Source organism: Amblyomma mixtum, chromosome 7, assembly GCF_055824585.1.
Source record: "Amblyomma mixtum isolate Tamu chromosome 7, ASM5582458v1, whole genome shotgun sequence".
NCBI classification, from domain to species: Eukaryota; Metazoa; Arthropoda; class Arachnida; order Ixodida; family Ixodidae; genus Amblyomma; species Amblyomma mixtum.
The window spans coordinates 93,213,472-93,234,993 of record NC_143018.1 but is presented as its reverse complement, the minus strand read 5'-3'; the positions used below and the strand labels follow the sequence as shown (position 1 = coordinate 93,234,993).

General features: G+C 47.4%; 1 protein-coding gene and 2 pseudogenes across 1 annotated transcript; all 3 read left to right on the top strand.

Moving 5' to 3' along the window:
* The first annotated feature begins 10,933 nt into the window (after positions 1–10,933).
* On the top strand, positions 10,934–11,788 carry LOC149336868 (uncharacterized). The gene is made up of 3 exons (XM_089553175.1): positions 10,934–11,174; positions 11,441–11,474; positions 11,553–11,788. The coding sequence occupies exons 1-3, from the start codon at positions 10,975–10,977 to the stop codon at positions 11,745–11,747; spliced, it is 429 nt and encodes a 142-aa protein (XP_089409301.1). The 5' UTR covers positions 10,934–10,974; the 3' UTR covers positions 11,748–11,788.
* Positions 11,789–11,924: 136 nt separating this feature from the next.
* LOC149336867 (uncharacterized) lies at positions 11,925–14,383 on the top strand (annotated as a pseudogene).
* An 85-nt stretch (positions 14,384–14,468) lies between these two features.
* LOC149336866 (uncharacterized) lies at positions 14,469–15,824 on the top strand (annotated as a pseudogene).
* The last annotated feature ends 5,698 nt before the right edge of the window (positions 15,825–21,522 follow it).

Sequence of the window (21,522 nt, the reverse complement as noted above, 5' to 3'; positions counted from 1 at the left end):
ATTCAGAAATAGCCTTTTTTTGCTTCTATATATGTCTAGTATCTATAACAAATGTTACAGGTAACGAAACTGCGAACATAGAAGTAAAAAAAAATACTAAAGTTGCAAAAAAGTGCGTTTTGAGCCAAAAGCACTCGCCAATTTCACCTTGAGGTGGTCCTAGTAAAAATAAAAACAATAGCGGACTGCGTAGCACTCTTTTTGGCCTTGCATTTCTGAACTTCCGTTCCCGTCGCTTGCTGATGTGAATTTTTAGGGCTAGAGCTAAAGAGGATATCGCGTGACAGTCGGCGGGGGGGTGGTATGCTGTAAACGGGATCGTTTTCGCTTCTTTTGAAGTTCGAACAGACTGGCTTTCGTGCGGGGAAATCAAGATAAGAAAAACGAGGGTATTCAGCGTGCTATCTCGCATGGACCACGAAGAGGGAACGACCAGCCGGCGTTGCAGACTTATCAGAAGTGTTTTTTTTTTTTTTTATCGAAATAAGATCGCTGAGCGCACATGACGGTGCAAAGAGCGCACCGCTGCGGCGAGTAACGCGAGACTTGCTGACGGTGAGCGTGGCCCGCTAGTGCTTAGGCGCGTCGCTCGCATGAAGGTGCTTCGCTAGATTGGAGGCTCGTCTACAGTTGCAGTCGGATCTCTGCTAAGGACGGAAGTTTTCTTCCCATGGATGAACCAGGCCCATCTAGCAGTTCTTCGGGTGCTGCGCATATCAATGCAGGTAAGAAAGTCTTATTGTTTGGTTTTCCCAAACTAAGGCGATAGTATGCGTTGCTAAAATTTAGGACTACATATTCTCTAAGCATTTTCTCCTGCGTTATCTTTTTTTTTTGTTTTACCTTTTCAGCGAGACCACACACAAAAAAAATACGAATGCTGCTCGCTGTAGAATGAAGGCTCATTTGTGGTATTAGAGACATAGAGGGACATAAATCAACCAGCGCAAAGAACTATTTAAAGGTGAACGCAGTTACATTACATAGCCGAGTTGTGGAGTCCTATCTGAATTGCGTAAAAATTGCATTTGTTAGACGCCTATCGGTAAAGGTGCTTTCATACATGCGCATGAATTTCTTTTTCTTGTGTAGAAACTGAACTTCCTCCGTGCTCGCTTTGTCCAAGTGGGTGCCACAAGCTAACACAGATCAAGAAACGTTCCCCCATCGTTTATGAAGAACTGACAGACACAGACAGGCGACTTCTTTCTCTGCGCTCAGGGCGCCCACAAGGGGACATCAGTACCGTGTGTGCTCATCACTATCAAGTTTTCCTTAAGAAGTATTCATCACTCATAGCATCTAAGTGGTGTTCTAACCCTTTTTTTAAACACAGACAGAACTACCGTGGAACCAAGCCCATAACATTAGCTGTGGCAGACGCACACCCCAATTTGAATCTTATTCCTGGTAGTCGACTTTGCCAGGCATGCTGGCGGCATTGCTTCAACTTGAAGAAGAGTGGTATCTGTGACACACCTCATCAGGCACGCGATACCCAGTGCGAGCAAGATGACGTCGTTGTGGCATTTGAGGATTGCAACCAGGCCCTTTTAGCCATTGGAGAGAGCCCCCTTCAACGAAAACGTGGCCAAAAAAGCCGGGAAACCTACGCGCAACAGAAGGTTCGAAAGCTTAAAGCGATTGCGGAAAAAAGGATTTTTAAATCATTAGGACTGCACCACAAATCAAGCCTCCAGCGCGACCGGAGCGAAGATTTTCTTCTCAGCGATTACGTGAAACTTATGCAAGATGTCAAAGCCAAGTTTGACCTAGAGGAAAGTCTAGAAACACGAATACAACTTCTTACATTGGCTCCCTCGTCTTGGTCTCGGCAAAAGATGAACTTTTTCAGGGCCTCCGAATGGCAAGCGTGTCAAGCTCTGAACGTGAGAACAGACGCCGGCGTACTAGGCACCCGACCGAAGCGTACAGGCCGCCCGGTGAGTGAAGTGGTCAAGGCGTCCATCATCAATTTTTATGAAGATGACGCTGTTTCGTACCGTCTTCCAGGAAAGAAAGAAGGACGTGCTAAAGGGACGTCAGAAGCGCCTCTTGCTGCTAAATCTGAAGGAAATGCATGAGGAGTGGAAAAAAAGTTCTGACTTAAGGTGCGGCTTCTCGACATTTGCGAGTCTTCGACCTCCACATTGTGTCTTAGCTGGAGGGAGCGGCACTCACACAGTTTGTGTGTGCATGCAGCACCAAAACTTCAAGCTAATGACCCAGGCTGCGGGTTTAAAGGAAAGTGCCGAAGAACTTCTAGCCACTGCTGTATGTGAACTGGGCAAAGAGGAGTGCATGCTTGGTACGTGTGCCAAATGTCCGGGAACCGACTGTGCAGGTACTTTGCTCCGAAGCGCCCCAATTCTCGACTCGGAACAAATAGACTGCGCCCAAGTGCAACAGTGGATTGGCGGGGTGCGTTGCCAACTTGAGACAATTCTGCTCACACCAGACCAGCTCTGTGATAAATTCTTGGATATGCTTAAGGAGCTGAAGGCCCACCACTTTGTAAGCAAACAGCAGGCGCGCTATTTGCGGGAGCTGAAACGGAAGATCAGGACACATGAGGCAATTGTCCTCATGGACTTCGCCGAAAATTATAGCTTCGTTGTGCAAGATGCTCCACAATCCTATCACTGGGTGAATACTCAGGCCTCAGTACACCCAGTTGTAATTTACCTTCGTGAGCATGAAGACGCCGCACAAATTTCTGCAAAATCTTACAGCCTTATTTCTGATTGTCTAGACCACGACCCAGTGGCCGTTTCTGTGTTTCAGAATGAAGTAATCAAGATACTGATGCAAGACTTTCCACAAATTTCAAATATTCATTACTTCTCTCACGGAGCATCATCGCAGTACAAGAACAAGAAAAATTTCGCCAACCTCTGTCAACACGAAAACGACTTCGGCATTTGCGCTGAGTGGAATATTTTTGCAACTTCCCATGGAAAGAGTGCTTGTGATGGAGTTGGGGGCACCGTGAAACGCTTGGCAGCAAGGGCGAGCCTTCAAAGCCCCTACAACAACCAAATCATGCCACCCTATGAGCTATTTACCTGGGCCAAAAATAACATCAAAGGTATTGTGATCCTTTGGGTGCCAAAAGACGAAGAAAAACGAATTCAGCTCACTCCAAGATTCCGCTCAGCGGTCCCCATCAAGGGAACACGGAGTTTTCATTACTTCAAGCCAACATCACCTTTCAGGCTACGAGCTGGCCTTACGTCCTGCTCGTGCACAGAAGAATTTGTAGTTATAAAGCCCATTTCTGCGCAGGAATAAGGCAGAACTCGCACCGATTAAAGCAAATAAAACCAAGGCATCCCATCGAAAACAATCGGGCTTGAGCATCTGACGGCCGCAAGGGTCAGGTACCACGTGGTGCTACTGCGTCGCGGATTGCTTCAGCAACGAATCGTTCTGATCATATCTAGATCGGTGTCGCAGAAGCTCTTATACCCCTGTCACACTAGCAAATTTAATGTCATTCGAATCGAATGACATTAGCACCTAATGTCATTAATCGACTGCTACACGGGAACATGCAATGTCATTAGGTTCGAATGACATTCGCCATCAAATGAGTTAGGGGAACTCATTCACATTCGATCTAGAACCGAATGCGTACTCTGGACACCAGATACGCAGCAGGAACAAGCGACGCGAAAAAATAATGTACACACTGCCAAACTAAGAAAGTGCATTTATTTAGTTCTGCTAAAAGAAAGTTATTGTTTGTGTGAATCTGTTCACACTAGAGGCTGTCGTGGATAGCTGTTACTCTCGGTCTCAGCTGTTTACCGCAGCGGCCGAGCGTGAAGCAGCGCCTTTCCCGCGACCGTCGGTCATTTTGGGATGCGTGATTCTTGTTGGTTGGCGTGCCATGTTCGTTAAGCTCGAAGGTACTTAAAGAAGTAACTGAGCAGTTCACCTTTTCCAAGCTCCGTTCCAAGTCGTTTCCAAGCTCCGCGCGTGTCCGCGCACCGCCATGTCAGCCATTTTGTTTGTTTACATTTACCGGATTTGTGGTTGACTTTGTACTTGGCTTGGCTTTTGATGGCTAAAGTGGTGCAGATTGGCCGCAAATAATATTTTAAGCTTATAATACGCCACACAAATGTTCTCAGCCGCTTTTGAATCACTGCACAACAATTTCAAACATATTTTATGCGCGCTGATGTCGTTCAGTTGGACTATTTTTTTTTCACTGATCGCCGATGCCATCATTTTCGAATGACATTAAATTTGCTAGTGTGACAGGGGTATTACACTGGCACTCACGTCTGTCATGACGATCAAAAAAATGACTGACTGTGGCAGGACCCCACCGCAGAACTAGCTCACTGGAGTATGTTCCGCCCCGGCAGCGTTAAGAAAATCTTTTCCCTCGCATACCTGTCAAGACTACTCAGTGTTCCTATGCTTGCCTGCATGCAGTGAAAACCTCACTTAAGAACAAAACTCTGCGTTTCGTCTCGTCACAGTGTCGTGTTCTGCGGTGAAGAGGCGTCAAGACACGACGCAGCTTGCGGCGCAAGAACTCAACTTCAATAATTCTTTTCTCACTTAAAACAAAAATTACCACGATTAAAATTTCAGAAATGCAAGACAATAAACAGTGCTACGCAACCCGCTATTGTTTGCATTTTTACTAGGACCACCTCAGTGTGAAATTGGCGAGTGTTTTTGGCTCAATACGCACTTTTTTGCAACTTTAGTATTCTTTCTTACTTCTATGCTCGCAAATTCGTCACCTGTAACATTTGTTATAGATACGAGACACCTAGAGAAGCAAAAAAGCTATCTCTGAATTTCCGAGAGAAAGTTCATATTGAAAAAAAAAAACGACAAAAATGAAACATTTTCACTTTTTCTTTAAATTTTTCAAAAATATTTCCGCTAAATAAAGCTGCATACTCAGAATTATATTGAAAGCCACAATCTGTGCAGATGTCGCTGAAAAAATTGTGGGGCGTTTTCTGAAATATTCAACTTTTTATGAATTCTTGAGCAGTGCCTAGTTTCTCGCCTTTTCCAAATGTTCAAATTGCGGTCACCAAGCGAGTAAATTTTTTACGCCAAAAATATGCCAGGCTTTCAATTTTTTTTGTCAAGTGGGGAACTTGACGGGTTTCTTTTTTTCGTTTTTTTTTTACATTTTCTCGTTTCTATATTTTGTTCGCATAGGATTGTATTACTTGTATTTACCTTGTATTATTATTTTTTCCCGTTATGTGAATATTGTGAATGTATATTGCTTTATATCCTAGTTTAAGGATGCAACACTGGCTGCCTGGTCTTCTAACAAGCACTATGTGCTTAGATTTACCAGTACTTCTTTTTGTACACTTTGCTATGAAATAAAGACTTCACTTCACTTCACTTCACAATGGGATAAGTTTCCATGAATTTTCTTGAACAAATTGGAGATGGTCGAGCGCAACGTCTGGGACGTTTGGCGTGGAATGACCCAGTAACGAGGCACGCGGTTCCTCTTCCAATCTTGCCAGCTTCGTCACTGACACTGCAATAAGTTCCTCACGTTCCTCTTCGTCACTGCTGACGGAGTCTGCAACCTCCATAGCTGTTTGTATAACCATTGGCAGCTGGTCACGGTCCATTTTCTTTTCCTTCATAGCTCAGAGGAAGGAGAGACGTGACAACCGTGCGCACGCGTCGCAAACGAAGCAGAAGGCTTGCACAACTTCTGCACTTTAGCATTCATTTCTATTTGGCACTAGTGTCGCGCTACGCCTGCACGTCTGAACTGGCGCTGCATAGCACTGGCATGGCACTTGCTGTGCCCTGCATGAACTAGTGTAGATCGTGCACGGTGAATCCAACGGACCTCTTGCACATCAATGCATTTTATGGCCCACCAAAGGTATTCCCTGCACTAGGCTATTGGCTCAACAACGTGCTCACAAGCGCGCACCCTGACAAAAGAGCGCAAAACAACATAGACCTATACGAAGAATTTCCATGCCAGAGAGAGAGAGCATTCCCAACCACGCACGCTCATATATGGGTCAGCAAAAGCTTCACGATTCCGGTGTAGCCAAAACATGCTACGAGACAAAGTCAAACAGTAAGGGTCAATCAGAGAAAAAATTGAAAATCTTGCTATTACCTGCGCAGTCAAAACATCACGACAATGGAAGACTTGCACCATTTGTTGGTCGCAGACCGCGCCATGGAGCTGCTACCAGACAGGCTATGAGTACACGTCTTACAGCGAGAGACGGGAAGAGTTGTTTAAACCACAAAAGCCTACTCAGCCGGACTAAATCGAAGACAGCAAGCTAAATCATCGTTTCGGAGAAAATGCAGCACCACAGCCAAGCAATGGCAGTAGTAGAGCTAGCGATTCAGTTAACCGGCTTATATGAGAAGATCACAGGCAACCCTGAGAGGGCAAAGGTTGCTAAAAGGTTTGCATACATAAATGCACTTGCTAAGTGCACACAAACGGCGTTTTTTTATGCTCAAACAACTGCAAATGGTGCAAAACTTTTTGGCATCCTGGGGAAGCATGCCAGCTCGAGAAGTTCGGCAAGGAGCTGGTTTTGAAGGAGTTCGACATTTCAAAAAAGTTATACCTTTTGCCTCATGAGCTCTACTTGCTAGGTGGATGGCCTGAACCATGGCGGAGCACGGAGAATGCAAGGCAGGGTCCTGCCAGCAGCAAGCAAGAGTTGATTAATAATTGCTCACTTTTTGACTGTTAAGCCCATTAGGGCCTATCCCATGGTGCTTACCTAAACTGTCAATTTTTGTCTTAAACAAACCACCAAAGCTGCCATATCTGCAAACATCACGATAAACGGCCTCCTTCAGACCAGACGGGTAGCATCACTTACTTGCCTACGTACTTGAGTGACAGGCCTCCAAAGGTCACCAAACATATCATGGCTCGAATGGACACAGCCATGGACTATTGTTTCTGAGGATGCGCCAGATTTAAACAATTCTGGCACCTTTTGTGTAAAGTCAAGCACACCGGGCTTAGCTCACACACTTGACTCCAGCACTCCATTGTGCATCTGCCAAGACTTCCAAGGCACAAGCTGCCATGCCAGGATTTTTGTGCCATTGTTCAGCTCTGCAGTGGGTAGTCATTTGCCAGCATTCCAAAGGCGTATACTGAATGGCCACTTCATAGCACCAGGCCTCTGACCTCATCAACATATGAGCAGAATCAACTCTCACCTGATGCAAGCATACAAGACCATGCAACTTCACCTTCGGGAGTATCTGTTGCAATAGAACTGCCATTAAAAACCACGAGAAGCTAACAGAAACCTCCGTGATTGATTACAGACATAGCCTACAAAACTGCAAGTGCCACCATGTAATGTAAATCTGAATAAAAAAAGAAGGAAGCCCACAAGCTCATCATTCAAGCATATAACACTTTGGCAAGTAGCTGCACAAGCTCATGGTTCAAGCATATTGCCACAGTACGAATCCATCCAGTGGTGCCGTACCACGGCCAAACTGTTTCAGCTGGGACTTGCCGCCATGTGTTAAGGTAGAAGCCTACGGCGCCAGTGGCTAATTCCCCCCTACCGTGTCCATCTGAAGTCGGGAGGGGTTGACAATGGTGTCATCGCGTTGCGCTGTCAAGTGGAGGTGGGGGGTCAGTAAGGTCGGCGACTTCTGAAATAGCTAAGCAGTGGACTTACTGGCGCCTCTAGAGTCGGGCTCTGGCGAGCACTGGGCTCCGCCCACTTGTATGTACAGTGTCATTGCAGCGGCATTGGTCGAAATTGGGCGAGAGCAGGTTTGATAAAGCTCCGCCCAATTATCGAAGGCATTAAAACCTGCTGCAAATAAAGAGCAGACGAGCGCGCCGAGTCTCAGTCTCGGCCGCTTTTCTGCAGCCCTTTTTCTAACAGCCTTTTATAAACTGCCTTTTTCTCCAAGTTCTTGTATTCGGTCCCGTCTTCAATAAATCAGTTTTTTTGGTCAAGAAGTTTGGAGTTGCTGCCCCAACCGGCAACGTGTCGCCGGACGAGTGGACGAAGGCGTGAAGTGCCCAGCATACGATCAGACCAATCAGCCATTCCGACCTTTTTTTAACTCCATGACTTGGGCATTCGAGGGCCTAGACGATTGTCATCTTCCTCGAGCTCCCTGCCGTCTGGCACGTCCAGCACGTCGAATTAAACCTGGTCTGTGTGCTTCAACCATTTATCGGTGACATATTTGGTGGAAGTGCTCGGTAGCGTCACGTGTACTCTGACTACGAGGACACTTTTGACGCCTGTTCTCCATGCGTGGACTCAACACCCATCCACAAGGCAAGCCGCCGTCTGCAAGGCCTACAACCGGAGTTCAGCCAACTGACAGCGCCGGTAAGAGCCATGACATCCACCGAAGCTAGCCAGACGATTCAGCATTCCAGGAATGCCCCGCCATTCGTCCTTCACAAACCTCGGTCGCCACCACCGTTCCATGGAGTCAGGTTCGAAGACTGGTTTGGTTGGCCAGCTTTGACCGAGTGGCAGGTTTCAATGAGTGGGACGGCGAGCGCAAATTGTGCAATGTCTACTTTGAGCTGCAGGACTCGGCCAAAACGTGGTTCGAGAACCACGAAGCTTCCTTTACCACCTGGGAGGTTTTTCGTCGAGAGCTGCTAGCGACATTTACCACCAGCGAAAGAAAAGAAAAGGCTGAAACCGCCCTGCACTCGAGATCACAGCAGTCGAACGAGAGCGTCAGGATGTTTATCAAGGACATGATGCGACTTCAATCAGGCTGACCCTGCTATGCCCGAGGCCAAGAAGGTACGCCACTTAATGCGCAGCGTAAAAGAGCAGCTGTTTGCTGGACTGGTCCGTGACCCGCCAAGAACAGTGTCCGACTTTACAAGGGAGGCAAAGGGTACCGAGCACTCCCTGCAGGAACGGGGTGCGCGCTACGGACGCCAGGCTACTGTAGCAGCCGCTTCCCAGTACACGCCTACACTGCTGCCCACCGAGGAGCTTCGGGAGCTTGTAGGAAGCCTTGTGTGCGAGGAACTGGCGAAACTTCGCTTTGAAGCTCCACAGGCCAGTGTCGCTGCCGTATCGAACGTAGTTCGTGACGAAATCCGACAAGCTGGGCAGCCACCCCCAGCTCCACACCCGGCAGCTCCATTCCCAGCGTGACGACTGCGCTTAAAAGACCTCCAATGAGCAAGAAGTCGAGCTGAATCCTGGAAAACGAGAGGCAGAGTAGGAAGGCATGCAACTGAGATGCGGGCAACTTTTATTGTTGCACCGAAACAGAACTTGCATTACTGGTGGGGACTTGTACATGGAGACCTTGTGTTCGGTTATTTATAGAATAGCGTGAGTGAACTTGCATTGGTTGCTTGGCGTATGGCAAGGCAACTCATCCACATATGCAGCATCTTTTTACCAAGTTATCGTGCAAGAAATGGACAAAAGATGTCTACAAGAAATCAATGAAGCAGGGAATAACTTGCAACAGCAGTTCACTGAAAGGCACACAGAATACTCAAGTCCAAACAAGTGTTCACATCCGGAAACCAGGTATCAGGTATTAGTTCCATCCGGGTGTCATAACCAAGAAATTAATCAGGAACGCTATTGGAATCGATGATCAAACGTTCGCGTGGAGAACAAGAGATCCTTTTATATCCAGTGTGAGGGTAGTACGACAAGTGTGCACTACACCAACCAGGTGAAGCTCTCAGCACTAGATTGTTTAATCTAATGCTCATCGGCCTTCCAGAGAACCTAACAAGTACAGTCCATCCCTCTATGTACACTGACAACATCTGCCTTTAGGCATCTGCTGCTAAGTGTCTCCAGGTCCATGGAACAACCCTGTCTTAACCTAGAAACAAGGACTGAGCGTTCAGCCAAGAAGTGTGCGTTTAATGACACCGTATCAAACATCATACAATCTTCTTATACCAGGTGTTTCAGGGAAGACTGCTTTTTCCAAAAATAGGCTTCTTGGGGTAAAAATATGGCTTTTCAGGGATAGTATTACCAGTGTTGTACACCAGGAAACCGGTGAATCAGCTGGTTAGCTAATTTTTAATAATTACCTTTTTAACTATTAGAGTTAGGCACCTAGTTGCAGTCATAGGTTTGTACCCAGTCTTCAGTAAAAGCCATATCCGGTTTTAGGATTTCGAAAACAATTATCCTCAGCGCTATGGCTCGACGAAATTTAGCTACAGCATGCCAAAATACATGCACTTTTGAAAGCATGCAGGCAAAGCAACCTTTCCAGTGCACGTAGCTAGTCAAAAAAGTCAAGCCACCAATCAGATAATCATCGCTTCGTTATTTCTGTTTAAAACCTATTTTTCCTCCAATGTCCTTAAAGGAGCTCTGAAAGGGGCTCATAACACTGCAGTATACCTGGCATGTTGAAGTACACCGCTTCATGAATATTGTCCAGTTCGAACAGCGCCGTTCGAACAGCGCCGTCCTTGTTGTCTCTTCTTGTCCTTGTCTCCTTGCACTGCTATTTATTTATTCAAGAACACTGTAACCTGTTAGTTCATAGTGTGCTACCGGTAGCAGCATTATTTATTAATATATTCAACGTCTGTCTAGCTGCTCCACGCAAGTCTAAAAAATGTGACTGAAGGCAGTGAGTTTTTCCAAGCTAACTCCGTTTCATACATAGCAGGCAACGCTGCCAAAGCTAGCGCGCCTGTTCACGCAGGCTAAGTCCGCACGCAAAAAGTAGTTCGCCATACAACCAAAGCGAACACAAACATAGTTCGTTGTAACAAATCTTAAGTCCCGTGACTGGCATCTCCTGGGACCCATGTAAGACGAGTAAAGGAACCTAGGGACACCAGCCCCCTAGTGTCCCTAGCGCGTCAAAAGTAGGGCTTTTTGTTCGCCAGTTTAATAAACCTAGGGAATGTAACGCTTGACAGTCCCTAGGCAAAAAGGGTAGGTCTTCGCCTCGGCGGTATTTCTGCATTTAGCGATGGCCATTCGAGGCATTTTGGTCGGCGACAGCCAACTCAAGCGAATGTGCAGGTCTCGCCTGCGGTTACGGCCGTCGGTTGAGACGTGCACATTTAGCTTCGGGGGCTACGACGCCGTGCGGCTGGCAAGCGCTGTGCACCGACTCAATTTTAGTCGGTGTGATTTTGCCCTGTTGTACGTCGGAGGGAATGACCTCACGTGCCCTAGTTCCACTCCGCAAGCGATTTGCGACATCAAGGTACGTACTACGTGGTTGCTCAACGCTTCCAATTTCGGTTCATTTCTGTACGGAATTCACATATATTTCGCGTCACAGGCCCTTGTCCTGCTTCGGTTGAGACGTGCACATTTAGCTTCGGGGGCTACGACGCCGTGCGGCTGGCAAGCGCTGTGCGCCGACTCAATTTTAGTCGGTGTGATTTTGCCCTGCTGTACGTCGGAGGGAATGACCTCACGTGCCCTAGTTCCACTCCGCAAGCGATTTGCGACAACATCAAGGTACGTACTACGTGGTTGCTCAACGCTTCCAATTTCGGTTCATTTCTGTACGGAATTCACATATATTTCGCGTCACAGGCCCTTGCCCTGCTCCTGCTGCGCGACGTGGCACCTGTCGTGTTCGTGGCAAAGGTACTGCCGCGATGTTTCGCCACGACGGACGCCGAGGAAAGCCGTCGCTTGCTTAACCGCAAGTTGACGGCTGCGCTTAAGCGGATGCCGTGTGTAGGCATCTTAAACCCAGACGTGAGTACCGCTTCATACTTGCCTTAATTGTTGTTCGCCTTTCACAGAAAGGCAAGTGCAGTCAGCCAGCCTGCCGAGCGCCAAGAACGCGTGCATCTTCCTCACCTGAATAGGAAGAAAACTGAAGCATACTAGTCTCGACACGAACCTGTGGACTTTTCCTTACCAGCCGCTTTCTGGCGCCCCCTACGTTAGGGAGCCTGAATGGCGTTGTTGAGGCACGGCTGGGAGGTGAGAGGGGAAAGAGTGTAGTGTGTGTGTGCGCGTCGGGGGGAAGGTGGTCCGCTGACGTGCGTTCTTGGCGGACGTTCCCTTGAGTTTGTGCGATAATCGTGCGTTTTCTCTGTACCACGTTTATGTGCAAAGTCAATAAACCGTTTTTCTATATTTCCTAACTGGTGTGACCTGTGTGTGTGTCAAGAAAGTGTTTACAAACCCGTGGTTCTGCTCGTGGTGCTGCAACAATTCGCCACGGCGGGCAAAGTTTACATTACTACACTGGCCACAAGAATAGGAGCCTTTCGCGAAACAAAGAGAGCTTATAGCTTCGGGATGCTGGTTTCGCAAATGCCTCCTTCGAGAACTCTCAAAAGCAAACTCAGCTTGGCACACTGGGCACAGATACTTATCTGGTGCAGGTGACTCGACGGGTGGTGCACTCGGTCCCACCATTCCTACAAGGGCACCTCGCCAACAGACACAAACACAATTTATATTGCCAAATAAAGAATGCGCAACGGCGCTAACAATTAGAAACTATGAATAGTAGTAAAGTGCGCACCCAGCGCAACACAGAATACGGCAACGGTCAAAAGAAAGCTCAACGGAGCTGCTACTGAACAAAGCGGTTATAAAACAGCGTGAAACAAAGAACGCGCAACGGCGCTAACAATTAGGAACTATGAATATGGCAACGGCTAAAAGAAAGTTCAACGGAGCTGCGACAGAAAGAGGTAATAAAACAGTGCAATCTAACGTATACAGCAATCAGCCCTACAGCAATTGCACAGCCTAAAAGACCAGCGAAGACGCTCGCACAACGGACACGAGAGGACCGTTAGAATATCGAAAAGTGTGCAAAACAATGAAGTCACGTGATCATGCACAAATAAAAGCCCAAATTCAATTTACATAAAAAAAACTGTAGAAAGCTTCTATAAAATTAATAAGCATTGTTTGTAAATATAGTAAAAAAAATATTATTTCACCTAGACAAAAAACACAAACAAATGTAGACAGGGGAAGAGAATTACCCCTAGGGACAGGGATTTCCTAGGGAGGACTCGGATGGGTTGAAGCGCACAAACAAAAAAGAAGGCTGCTCATTTACTCGTTTTACCCGGCTCGCATCTTCCTGGACTTCGTTTTACCTCTTGCCACATTTTCGTCCTGCGACTCGTCGAGATTTCGGGAAGCAAAAAGTACACATGCAGAAACAGACTTGTGGCTCGCCTTTTGCGCCTTAAGAAAAAAGTACGACACCCACTCGCAAGAAAGGCTCCACTCGCCTCTCTAGCTGCGCAGCGACTGAAACAGGCAGTGCGTACTTTGAAGCGGAAGGGCAAGAAAATCCAGTCTCTGAAAGATAACCTGACAGAGCTCCGAGAAAAGAACTGCAAAATCGAGAAGTCCGCCTTTGAAGAGAAGGTGTGCTACAATGCTTTAATTATATTGCATGTGCTTATGTGCGTACGATATTCCCTTTTTCTTTCAGCTGAAAAAGCTTCCAAAGAAGTAGCAAGCTGTTGTTCGTGCGTGTTTCGAAGCCTGTAACCGAAAGTCTCAGCGTGGATACCGATATGACAAGGAATGGCTTCTTGAGTGCATAATTCTAAGAATGAAAAGCCCACGGCTCTACGAGCACCTCAGAAGCCACAAGATTCAGGTTGTTTCCAGTCGTGTTTGCCTACAAAGGTACATTAAGGTATGTGACTGGACGCGTTATGAAAGTCCGAGTGGTGACATTATTGCATTTTTAGGGTTTCAGAGCTTCTTATGGATTTAATGCCAAACTTCTGTCATGCGTGAGATCAAAAGCCCAGGACATAGACGAAATGAACAGGCATGGTGGTCTAGTAGTGGATGAAATGAAGCTTTCAACCCACCTTGACATGACATCGTCCAAGCACATAGAAGGCTTTGTGGACCTGGGAAAGTACACTGAAGAATGTGACAAAAGAAAAAAAGCTGACCACGGCCTGGTGGTAATGTTTCAGCCATTTGTGGGCAAATGGACACAGATTATAGGTAAATAAAATGTGATTATTTCTAAATTTTTTTAGCAGATCACACGATCGCATACAATGTTCTTTTCTGCCTTAGGTGTGTTCGCCTCCAATGGAAATGTGAAAGCGAGACTGCTGGCAAAAATTATTCTAGAAGCAACGATATTGACCGAACAAGCTGGCCTCCGTGTCGATTATATTTGTTCTGATGGTGCCCCGTGGAATCGATCTATGTGGAACATCCTAGGCATACGTGGAAACTTCAATGATATAAGGTGCAGGGTCGTCCATCCCTATGACAAAGGCAGATTTCTGCATTTTATATCTGACTTTCCACACCTTGTCAAATGTGTGCGTAACATGATGAAAAAACAAGGTTTCAACACGCACAATGGATGGGTATGCTTGCTAAGAAACATTGTGTGAAATGTTGGCACATATTCATAAATGTTTGCTCATTGTTGCCAGTGCTTCCAATGCGAAATGATTAATTTTACAGGCCCACTGGGAACACGTGTCAACAATGTGGAAGGTGGACAGCGGACAGCGGTCACCTTGAAGGTGGCACCAAAACTTACGAGGTCCCACATATTTCCTAATGGGTTCGAGAAGATGAGGGTAGACCTTGCTTTTCAAGTCTTTAGAGCCCAAGTTAGGAATGCTTTGGCATTCTACAGAGCAAATTGAGAGCAAATACCCGAACAGCGACCCAACAAGAATTGTCATTGGGCTCATGGCTAATCTGATTGAGGCCATGACGTCCAGATTCCCAGCAGAAGCCTTAAGGTAAGTTCAAATTTATTGCCACATTTATCTCAGTTGTCAACAATACATTTATGTGCATTCTGTAATGGTGTTTCAGACCCGGCAGCAAGAATGAGAAAACATTGGACGAAATGCTGCACTTTCTAGACCTCTGGGAGGGCCATGCTAAGGGGATTGGATTTTTAAGCAGAAGCACGGCAGTGGGCTTGCGTGTGGACCCTCACTGCAACAAAGAGCCTACTTGACTACCTAACAGAGAAAGTTGGTTTTAAGTACCTCATGACTGCGCACCTCAGCCAAGATTGCCTTGAGCGGTGTTTCGGAATTGTGAGGCAGGCAGGTGGCGCCAATGACCACCCGACTCCGGCCCAGTTCATCGTCATCATGAGGTGTCGCTAATCTTGCTGGTTATACACTGTGCAATTTAACTGGTTTACACTTGGCTCTGATTAAGAGTTACTACTCTGTGCTTACTTGCAGGTGCCTCAGTTTCTATAGTCTTGCCAGGAGTCCCAAGGGAGGTAACGTGCCTGATGGTGTAGTTGAGTCGTTGCTATCTGTGGAGGAACTGCTGAACAAGACAGACAGCGAAGAGCAAGAGGCAGAAAGCCGACCGCTCCGATCCGATGCAGCCGAAGTGTCTGTTGACCATGCTTCTTACATATCGGAAAAAAGTGATGCCCGCCTTATTTATTATATCGCCGGCTACGTGGCACGAAAATGCGTGCTGTCCATCGACTGTGAGGATTGCAAGGCTGCTTGCCTAATGAAGAAAGAGGACGTGTCCAGCTCTGATTTACCCACGGAAGCATCAATGCAGTGGGACCTTGGTGGACTTTTGTTCCCAACGCTCTCCCTCTACAACCTTATTATGACACCAGAGAACAAAGTCACTAGTTTCTTCAGCAGAACTACCCTTCATGCTAAGTCAGTGACTGACATGTGGAAAATAAGTGGGGAAACGACAAAAATAGGCTGCCCCCAGCACTCAGTGACATTGACGAGTTCAGTAGTGAAGTTCTACTGCTTAACACGGGTTCACTTTTTTTTTAAAGGAGTTAATCAAAAGGAAAACGAAAGGAAATGCAAAAGGGTGAAGCCATGCGTGCTTTAACGGGCTTATCATGCTGTTGTGTATGTGGATGAACAACTGAAAATAAATGTGTTCTTCCAGAAACACGTCTTTTTCATACTGTGCATATGTTTTGCTGGGTAGGTGCCCTCGCCACACTTGTGTGCGTCATGAGCTGCCACTTCTTGGGAGTGTTTCTTTGAAAAGGGAATTCTCGTTTGCTGCGGTTGCAACGCATGTAATAACTGCATGCGGCGGAAAATTAATCCGGATCCACCCACTACATTTTTACTAGTGCTTTTCGACCTCTGTACGTAAAAACCCACTAATTCTTTCACGGTACGAACTTGTATGCGACACAGTGTAGTCTTGCCGTATAATCGTCTAAGGAGCAAAACAAAAGCATGCAACGCTTTTCGAAACGAACAGCTGAGCATGTGCAGAAAGGCGTGCGGACGTCTGCGGAAGCAACTTTCATGCCAGCACATAAATCGAACCTGAGTTCCCTTTAAATCAACGAAAAGATGCCTGCAACTGCTTGTCGTCTGCTGTGGAAAGAAAGCAGTTCTGCTTGGTGAATAATTCTTGACAACCCGGAGCTCATCATTGCATCATGTGGACAAAATACCACCGCGGAGCCATTTTTCACCATCAGCAGCATCTTAAAAGCAAATCACAGCGCGCAAATCACGGAATTAAACGCGGTCCGCGCGCATTCCACCATGCACGATCAGCGACCGCGCGACGGTGCCTCTAGCATCAGCGCCCCTGGCGGCATCGGTGAGCAGCAGTGCCACTTCCGGCAAGGGAAACGCACCGCGCTTTTCACACCTAAAAAAGTTCTAGCCACCCTAACGCGGTTGGTAGGGCGAATCGCTTCTTTTAAATCCGCGCCCAAAAAGTAGTCTATACTCCGTGAAAATTATGTCCAGAGAGCCCGAACAATGAGCGCCTCACAGCATCGACCGTGCTTTTCAATGCTACTATATTGTTTTACACCGCTCTTTGTATTCGTCCAAACAATGACAGAGGAGTTTGGAGAAGAACGACTGATACATGGCGGAGTAATATAGTTTTGCGTACGCACTACTTCAGCAACCTCCGCAGCGTTGCCTGCTATGTATGCAGTGCTGCCAACCCTAGGGATTTTCCCCTAGATCTAGAGAGAGAGAGAGAGAGAGAAAGGGAATTTTAATGAAAGGTGGAGAGGTCGGCCGGTGGTAACATGGCCCTGGCCTGCTACTCCACACTAGATCTAGAGAATTTGAACGCTGTTTAGGGGAAAAGGGATTTTTGTTGTAATCTAGGGAAATTTTACTCTCCGCATGGGTCTTTATTTTTCGATGTGAATCGGTTCCTTACACTGTTTCCCGCGTGCCGCCGCCGCCGGAGCGAGAGCGAATGGCAAAGGTAAGCACTTTAGCGCGGTCAAGCTTGCTCCCTCTCCGTCTGGGTAGAAACTACGCGGACATTCTTGAGAAATCGACGGCGCGGGCAACCATGTTTACTTTGGCGCCGCGCCGGCGAGGTAAGTGGAAAGGGCAGCAGCACACGCAAAGCTACGCGCTCTCTCGGGTTCCTTCTCGGCAGTGTTTTGTTTCATTTTACAGCGCGCGCCCACGACTGCTTGCGCGTAGTGCCGTTTTTTCGATTATGCGCCCAATTTTGTGACAGCGTGCCAGCCTGTCTCACAGTGAGTGTCACCAACAGCATGTCGTCGTCGTCCGACTGTGACCTGCAGTGCCCGCAACCACCAGCAAAAAAAAGCCAAGGTATACGCGCAAAAGTACCTTGAAAAATGGGAAAAGTATAGCAAGTACAGTGGCTGGCTGACGAAGAGCAAGAAAGGACCGCTGCATTTTTACTGCAAGTCGTGTAGTGCTGATTATAAAGGTGGAAAATCTGAATTGGACAAGCACGCAGCAAGCAAGAAGCACCAAGCGAGCGCCGCAAGCATGGTAAAGACGCAAACGCTTTTTGGCATGCCCTGTTTTAGCGCAAACTCAGAAATGGAAAAGAAAGTCAAGGAAGGGGAAATAAGGTTGGCTGCTTTCGCAGTTGAGCACAACCTTCCGCATGTCATGGTGGACCACCTCGTACCGCTAATAAAAGCGGTGTGCCCAGATTCCGACATCGCGAAGAAAATGTCTTGTGGCAGAACAAAGTGCACTGCAATAATCAAGGGAGTGCTCGGAAAGGACGGCAGCGAAAATCTCATCGCTTTACTCAGAACATCACCGTTTTCACTCATCGCAGACGAGTCTACGGACAGGGCCGGAGTGAAGCACCTTTCTCTCGTGGCAAGAGTTGCGAAGGAAGACGGGACCGTGATTGACGCCTTCTTAGCGTTGCTTCCTGTCAAGGACGGTACCGCTGTTGGTCTGCACAGGTTAGTGTGTGATTTCTTCTCATCAGCAATGATTGACTACAGGAAGAACATGATCGGGTTTGCAGCCGATGGCGCTAACGTTATGATGGGGTCTAGGAACTCACTGGCTTGCCTCCTCAAGGGTGACATTCCTGGACTGTTTATAATGAAGTGCGTGTGCCATTCCTTTCACCTGTGTGCATCCTATGCATGTAAGACGCTCCCCAGGGGCATCGAAGACTTGGCCAGAGACGTTTATAACTATTTCCTGTCGTATAAGCAAATGGTGGCTTATCAGCATGTCCAGGAAGAGATCCTAGCAGTGCAGCCTCACAAGCATCTACACCCCTCTCAGACACGTTGGCTCTCCCTCCACGCTGTTGTGGAACGGCTTCTCGAGCAATACCCTGCTCTTGTTGCATTTTTTGAGAGCCGCAGCAGCGAGGACCGACTTCTAGCTGCTGACTCGATCTTGAGCAAGCTGAAGGACCCCTCGACAAAGCTGTATCTCCAATTTCTCGACTATGCTCTTCCGCTTTTCACCACACTAAACAAGGAAATGCCAGCCCAAGAGACAAGACTGCACAAGCTTCATAGCTCTGTATCAGCGGTATTGAAGACCATTCTCGAAGCGTACATAAAGCCGATCTGTTTGCGGGGTGTACCGTTGGAGCGTGTACCGCACAGAGACCCGATGAACTTCATACCTCTTGAGGAGATAGATATACCTCGGAGGAAAAGTGATATCGGCACTGTCGGAACCTCACGGCATAGACCGAACCATTACTCATAACTTCCGCCTCAGATGTTTGGAATTTTATATTGAAGCGGCAAGCCAGCTATTAACCAGATTCCCACTGGACAACGTCCAGATGAAGAGACTGGAGGCAATCGACCCGCAAGTTGTCATCGAAAAGCGGATTTCTTCAATAGCCCCACTTGCCGCCTCATTCCCCTCTATGGTGCCAGAAAGAGAAATGGACAAAACTGACGCAGAATGGAGACTGCTCCGCAAATACAGAAATGGACCTGCCGGCAGATGCGAGCGTTCAACGCTTTTGGAAACGAGTGAGAGACGCCAGGCAAGGAGACGGGAGCCCCATGTACCCTCTCTTGAGCGACTTCGTCTACAAGCTTCTCTGTTTACCGCACTCTGGTGCAACAGTGGAGAGAGCTTTCTCTCAGATTAACCTGATGAAAACAAAGACCAGAAACAGCTTGGTGACGCAAACCCTGGCAGCTACGCTTCACGCCAAGCGGGTTCTAGGAGGGGCCAACTGTTATGACTTAGCAGTGAAAGAACGCTTAATTGGCGCTCATGAAAAAAGAAATGTATATGCAGGAGTGAAACTCAGTCGGGATGCCACCCGAATGACGAGTCCTATATTTTAGCGTTTGTTTGTTCACGCCCCCATTTGGGCACAAAGTGGATTTCCCTCGCTCTTTGACTGCAGCCGGTGAGCGTAAGTGTTCACTCCGAGATTTTCATTCATTTCAGGGCTTAGGCCAGTATTTACTAGGTTTTGATATTAACTAATGTTTTCCCTGCCCGTGATCACGTGGTATGCGAGTTTGCATGGGAAATCAATGTGTTATTGTATTCATAGTTGCTACCAAAGTGTGGTAAGAGGGTCTCTGCGAAATAAAAGAGTTCACAATTCAACTACGCACCTTTTTTCCATGCTTGAATATTATTTTTCGAATCTAGGGAACTTTAAGTGAAAATTTGGGGGAGAAGTGGCTAGCAGTTTTGTGCATGAAATCAGAAGTACAGTCAGGGCTAGAGGTCAGACAAACAAGTGTAGGAAGGCTAGCCTTGGGAGCCCATGGGAACACTCCGAATGAGGGAGTCCAGGGAGATATGGGTTGGGCGTCGTTCGAGGTTCGGGAGGCCATCAGCAAACTGAAATATGATCAGAGACTCACTGAAATGGAGGAAACAAGGTGGGCAAAAAAGGTGTACAAGTACCTGTACATGAAAAGTATTAACACAAAATGGACTAATAGAACCTGAAAGCTAAGAACGAAGTATTTACGGGTGAGGGATGGGACGCAACAAAATACTGACGTGAAAGCGGAGGTAAAGGAGACGGAAAGAAAGATGTGGAAAGAAAGGATGCAGGAAAAATCGGCGCTAGGCATATATACGACACGAAAACAGGACATCAAAAAAGAGCGATTATTCGATAATTCGCGGGGCAGTTCACTGCTTTTTGAGCCTAGGACAGGGACTCTGAGAACAAAAACGTATTGGTCCAAATTTGAAGAAGTGGATATTTTGTGCTCTGCTTGTAAAACGGAAAGGGAGACCATAGAACACTTGATTCTGAGGTGCGCAGAACTCCGCCCAACCCTCCCAGAGGGGGCAGCAACGGCCATAGAGATAGCGCTGGGATTTACTGGGGAGGACGGGCGAGTGGATGGGAAAAGCGTGACATTGACGAAGGGGAGGTTGGAGGATCGGTGGCGGAAATCAAGGGAGGGGTGAATTTCGAGGGGAAAAGGATAGACAGATTAGACATTGTAAGAGCGAAAGGGAAAGAAAGGGAAAATAAAAAATAAATTAACAATGGGGGAAGTATAGGCTAGGTGGCGAAAGCTACCGCCCGGTACAAAGGGTAAAGCCATTATCATCCATCCATCCAGCAAGTCTTTTTTAAAAAATGTGACTGAAAGCAGCGAGTTTTTTCAAGCCAGACTGCCGCGAGAAAATTGCTCAACCAGTAAAGCGCTACAGTGAAGTCGCCGGATACAGATACAGAGAGCGTAAACAAACAAACAAAAAATTGGCAGTGGCTTAGCTCTGGTTAGGCCTGGATATACAAGCGAAAAGCTGCAGTTACGCTTGGTTTGACGTCATGGCTGTCGCAGTTCGCGCACAATGCATTGGGAGCACCACGATAGCGGTGTAGATTTTGAGCCAACTCCCTCGCTACCACTTCTGGGTCTCTTTTCTTCCTTCCATGGCGAATGTCTGCATCTTTTCTACGGCCGCCGCTCGCACGTGCGTTCTCGCAACGCCTCGCGAAAGAACCTTCGCTTGCGGCGGAGACCGCGCAGCAGCGGCAAGGGGTAAACCAGTGGCGAGGCGGAGAAGTGGCGATGGAGCGCGCGCCGCGGCGCGCGGCCTCTTTTATGTCCGCCGCTCGGGCGTTATCGCAACGCCTTGCGATAACGCGATAAGAACCGCTTGCAGCGGCGAAGGGTAAACCGATGGCGTGGAGGAGAACGGAGGGGGTGAAGCTATTTTTTTTTATAGTGAAGCTTTTCGCTTCAAAATTTCTACAGCACTTTGAAGCACCCCGAACATTAAGGGGCTTTCGCTAGGCAACGACGATAGGCACACGCAAGGCCTTTCCTGCCGTTCCTGCT

Coding starts and splice junctions, on each gene's coding strand:
- LOC149336868 (XM_089553175.1), top strand. CDS start 10,975: ATGGCCATTCGAGGCATTTTGGTCGGCGACAGCCAACTCAAGCGAATG. Junction 11,175..11,440: donor GTCGGAGGGAATGACCTCAC/GTGCCCTAGTTC, acceptor CACGTGCCCTAG/TTCCACTCCGCAAGCGATTT. Junction 11,475..11,552: donor CGATTTGCGACAACATCAAG/GTACGTACTACG, acceptor TTCGCGTCACAG/GCCCTTGCCCTGCTCCTGCT.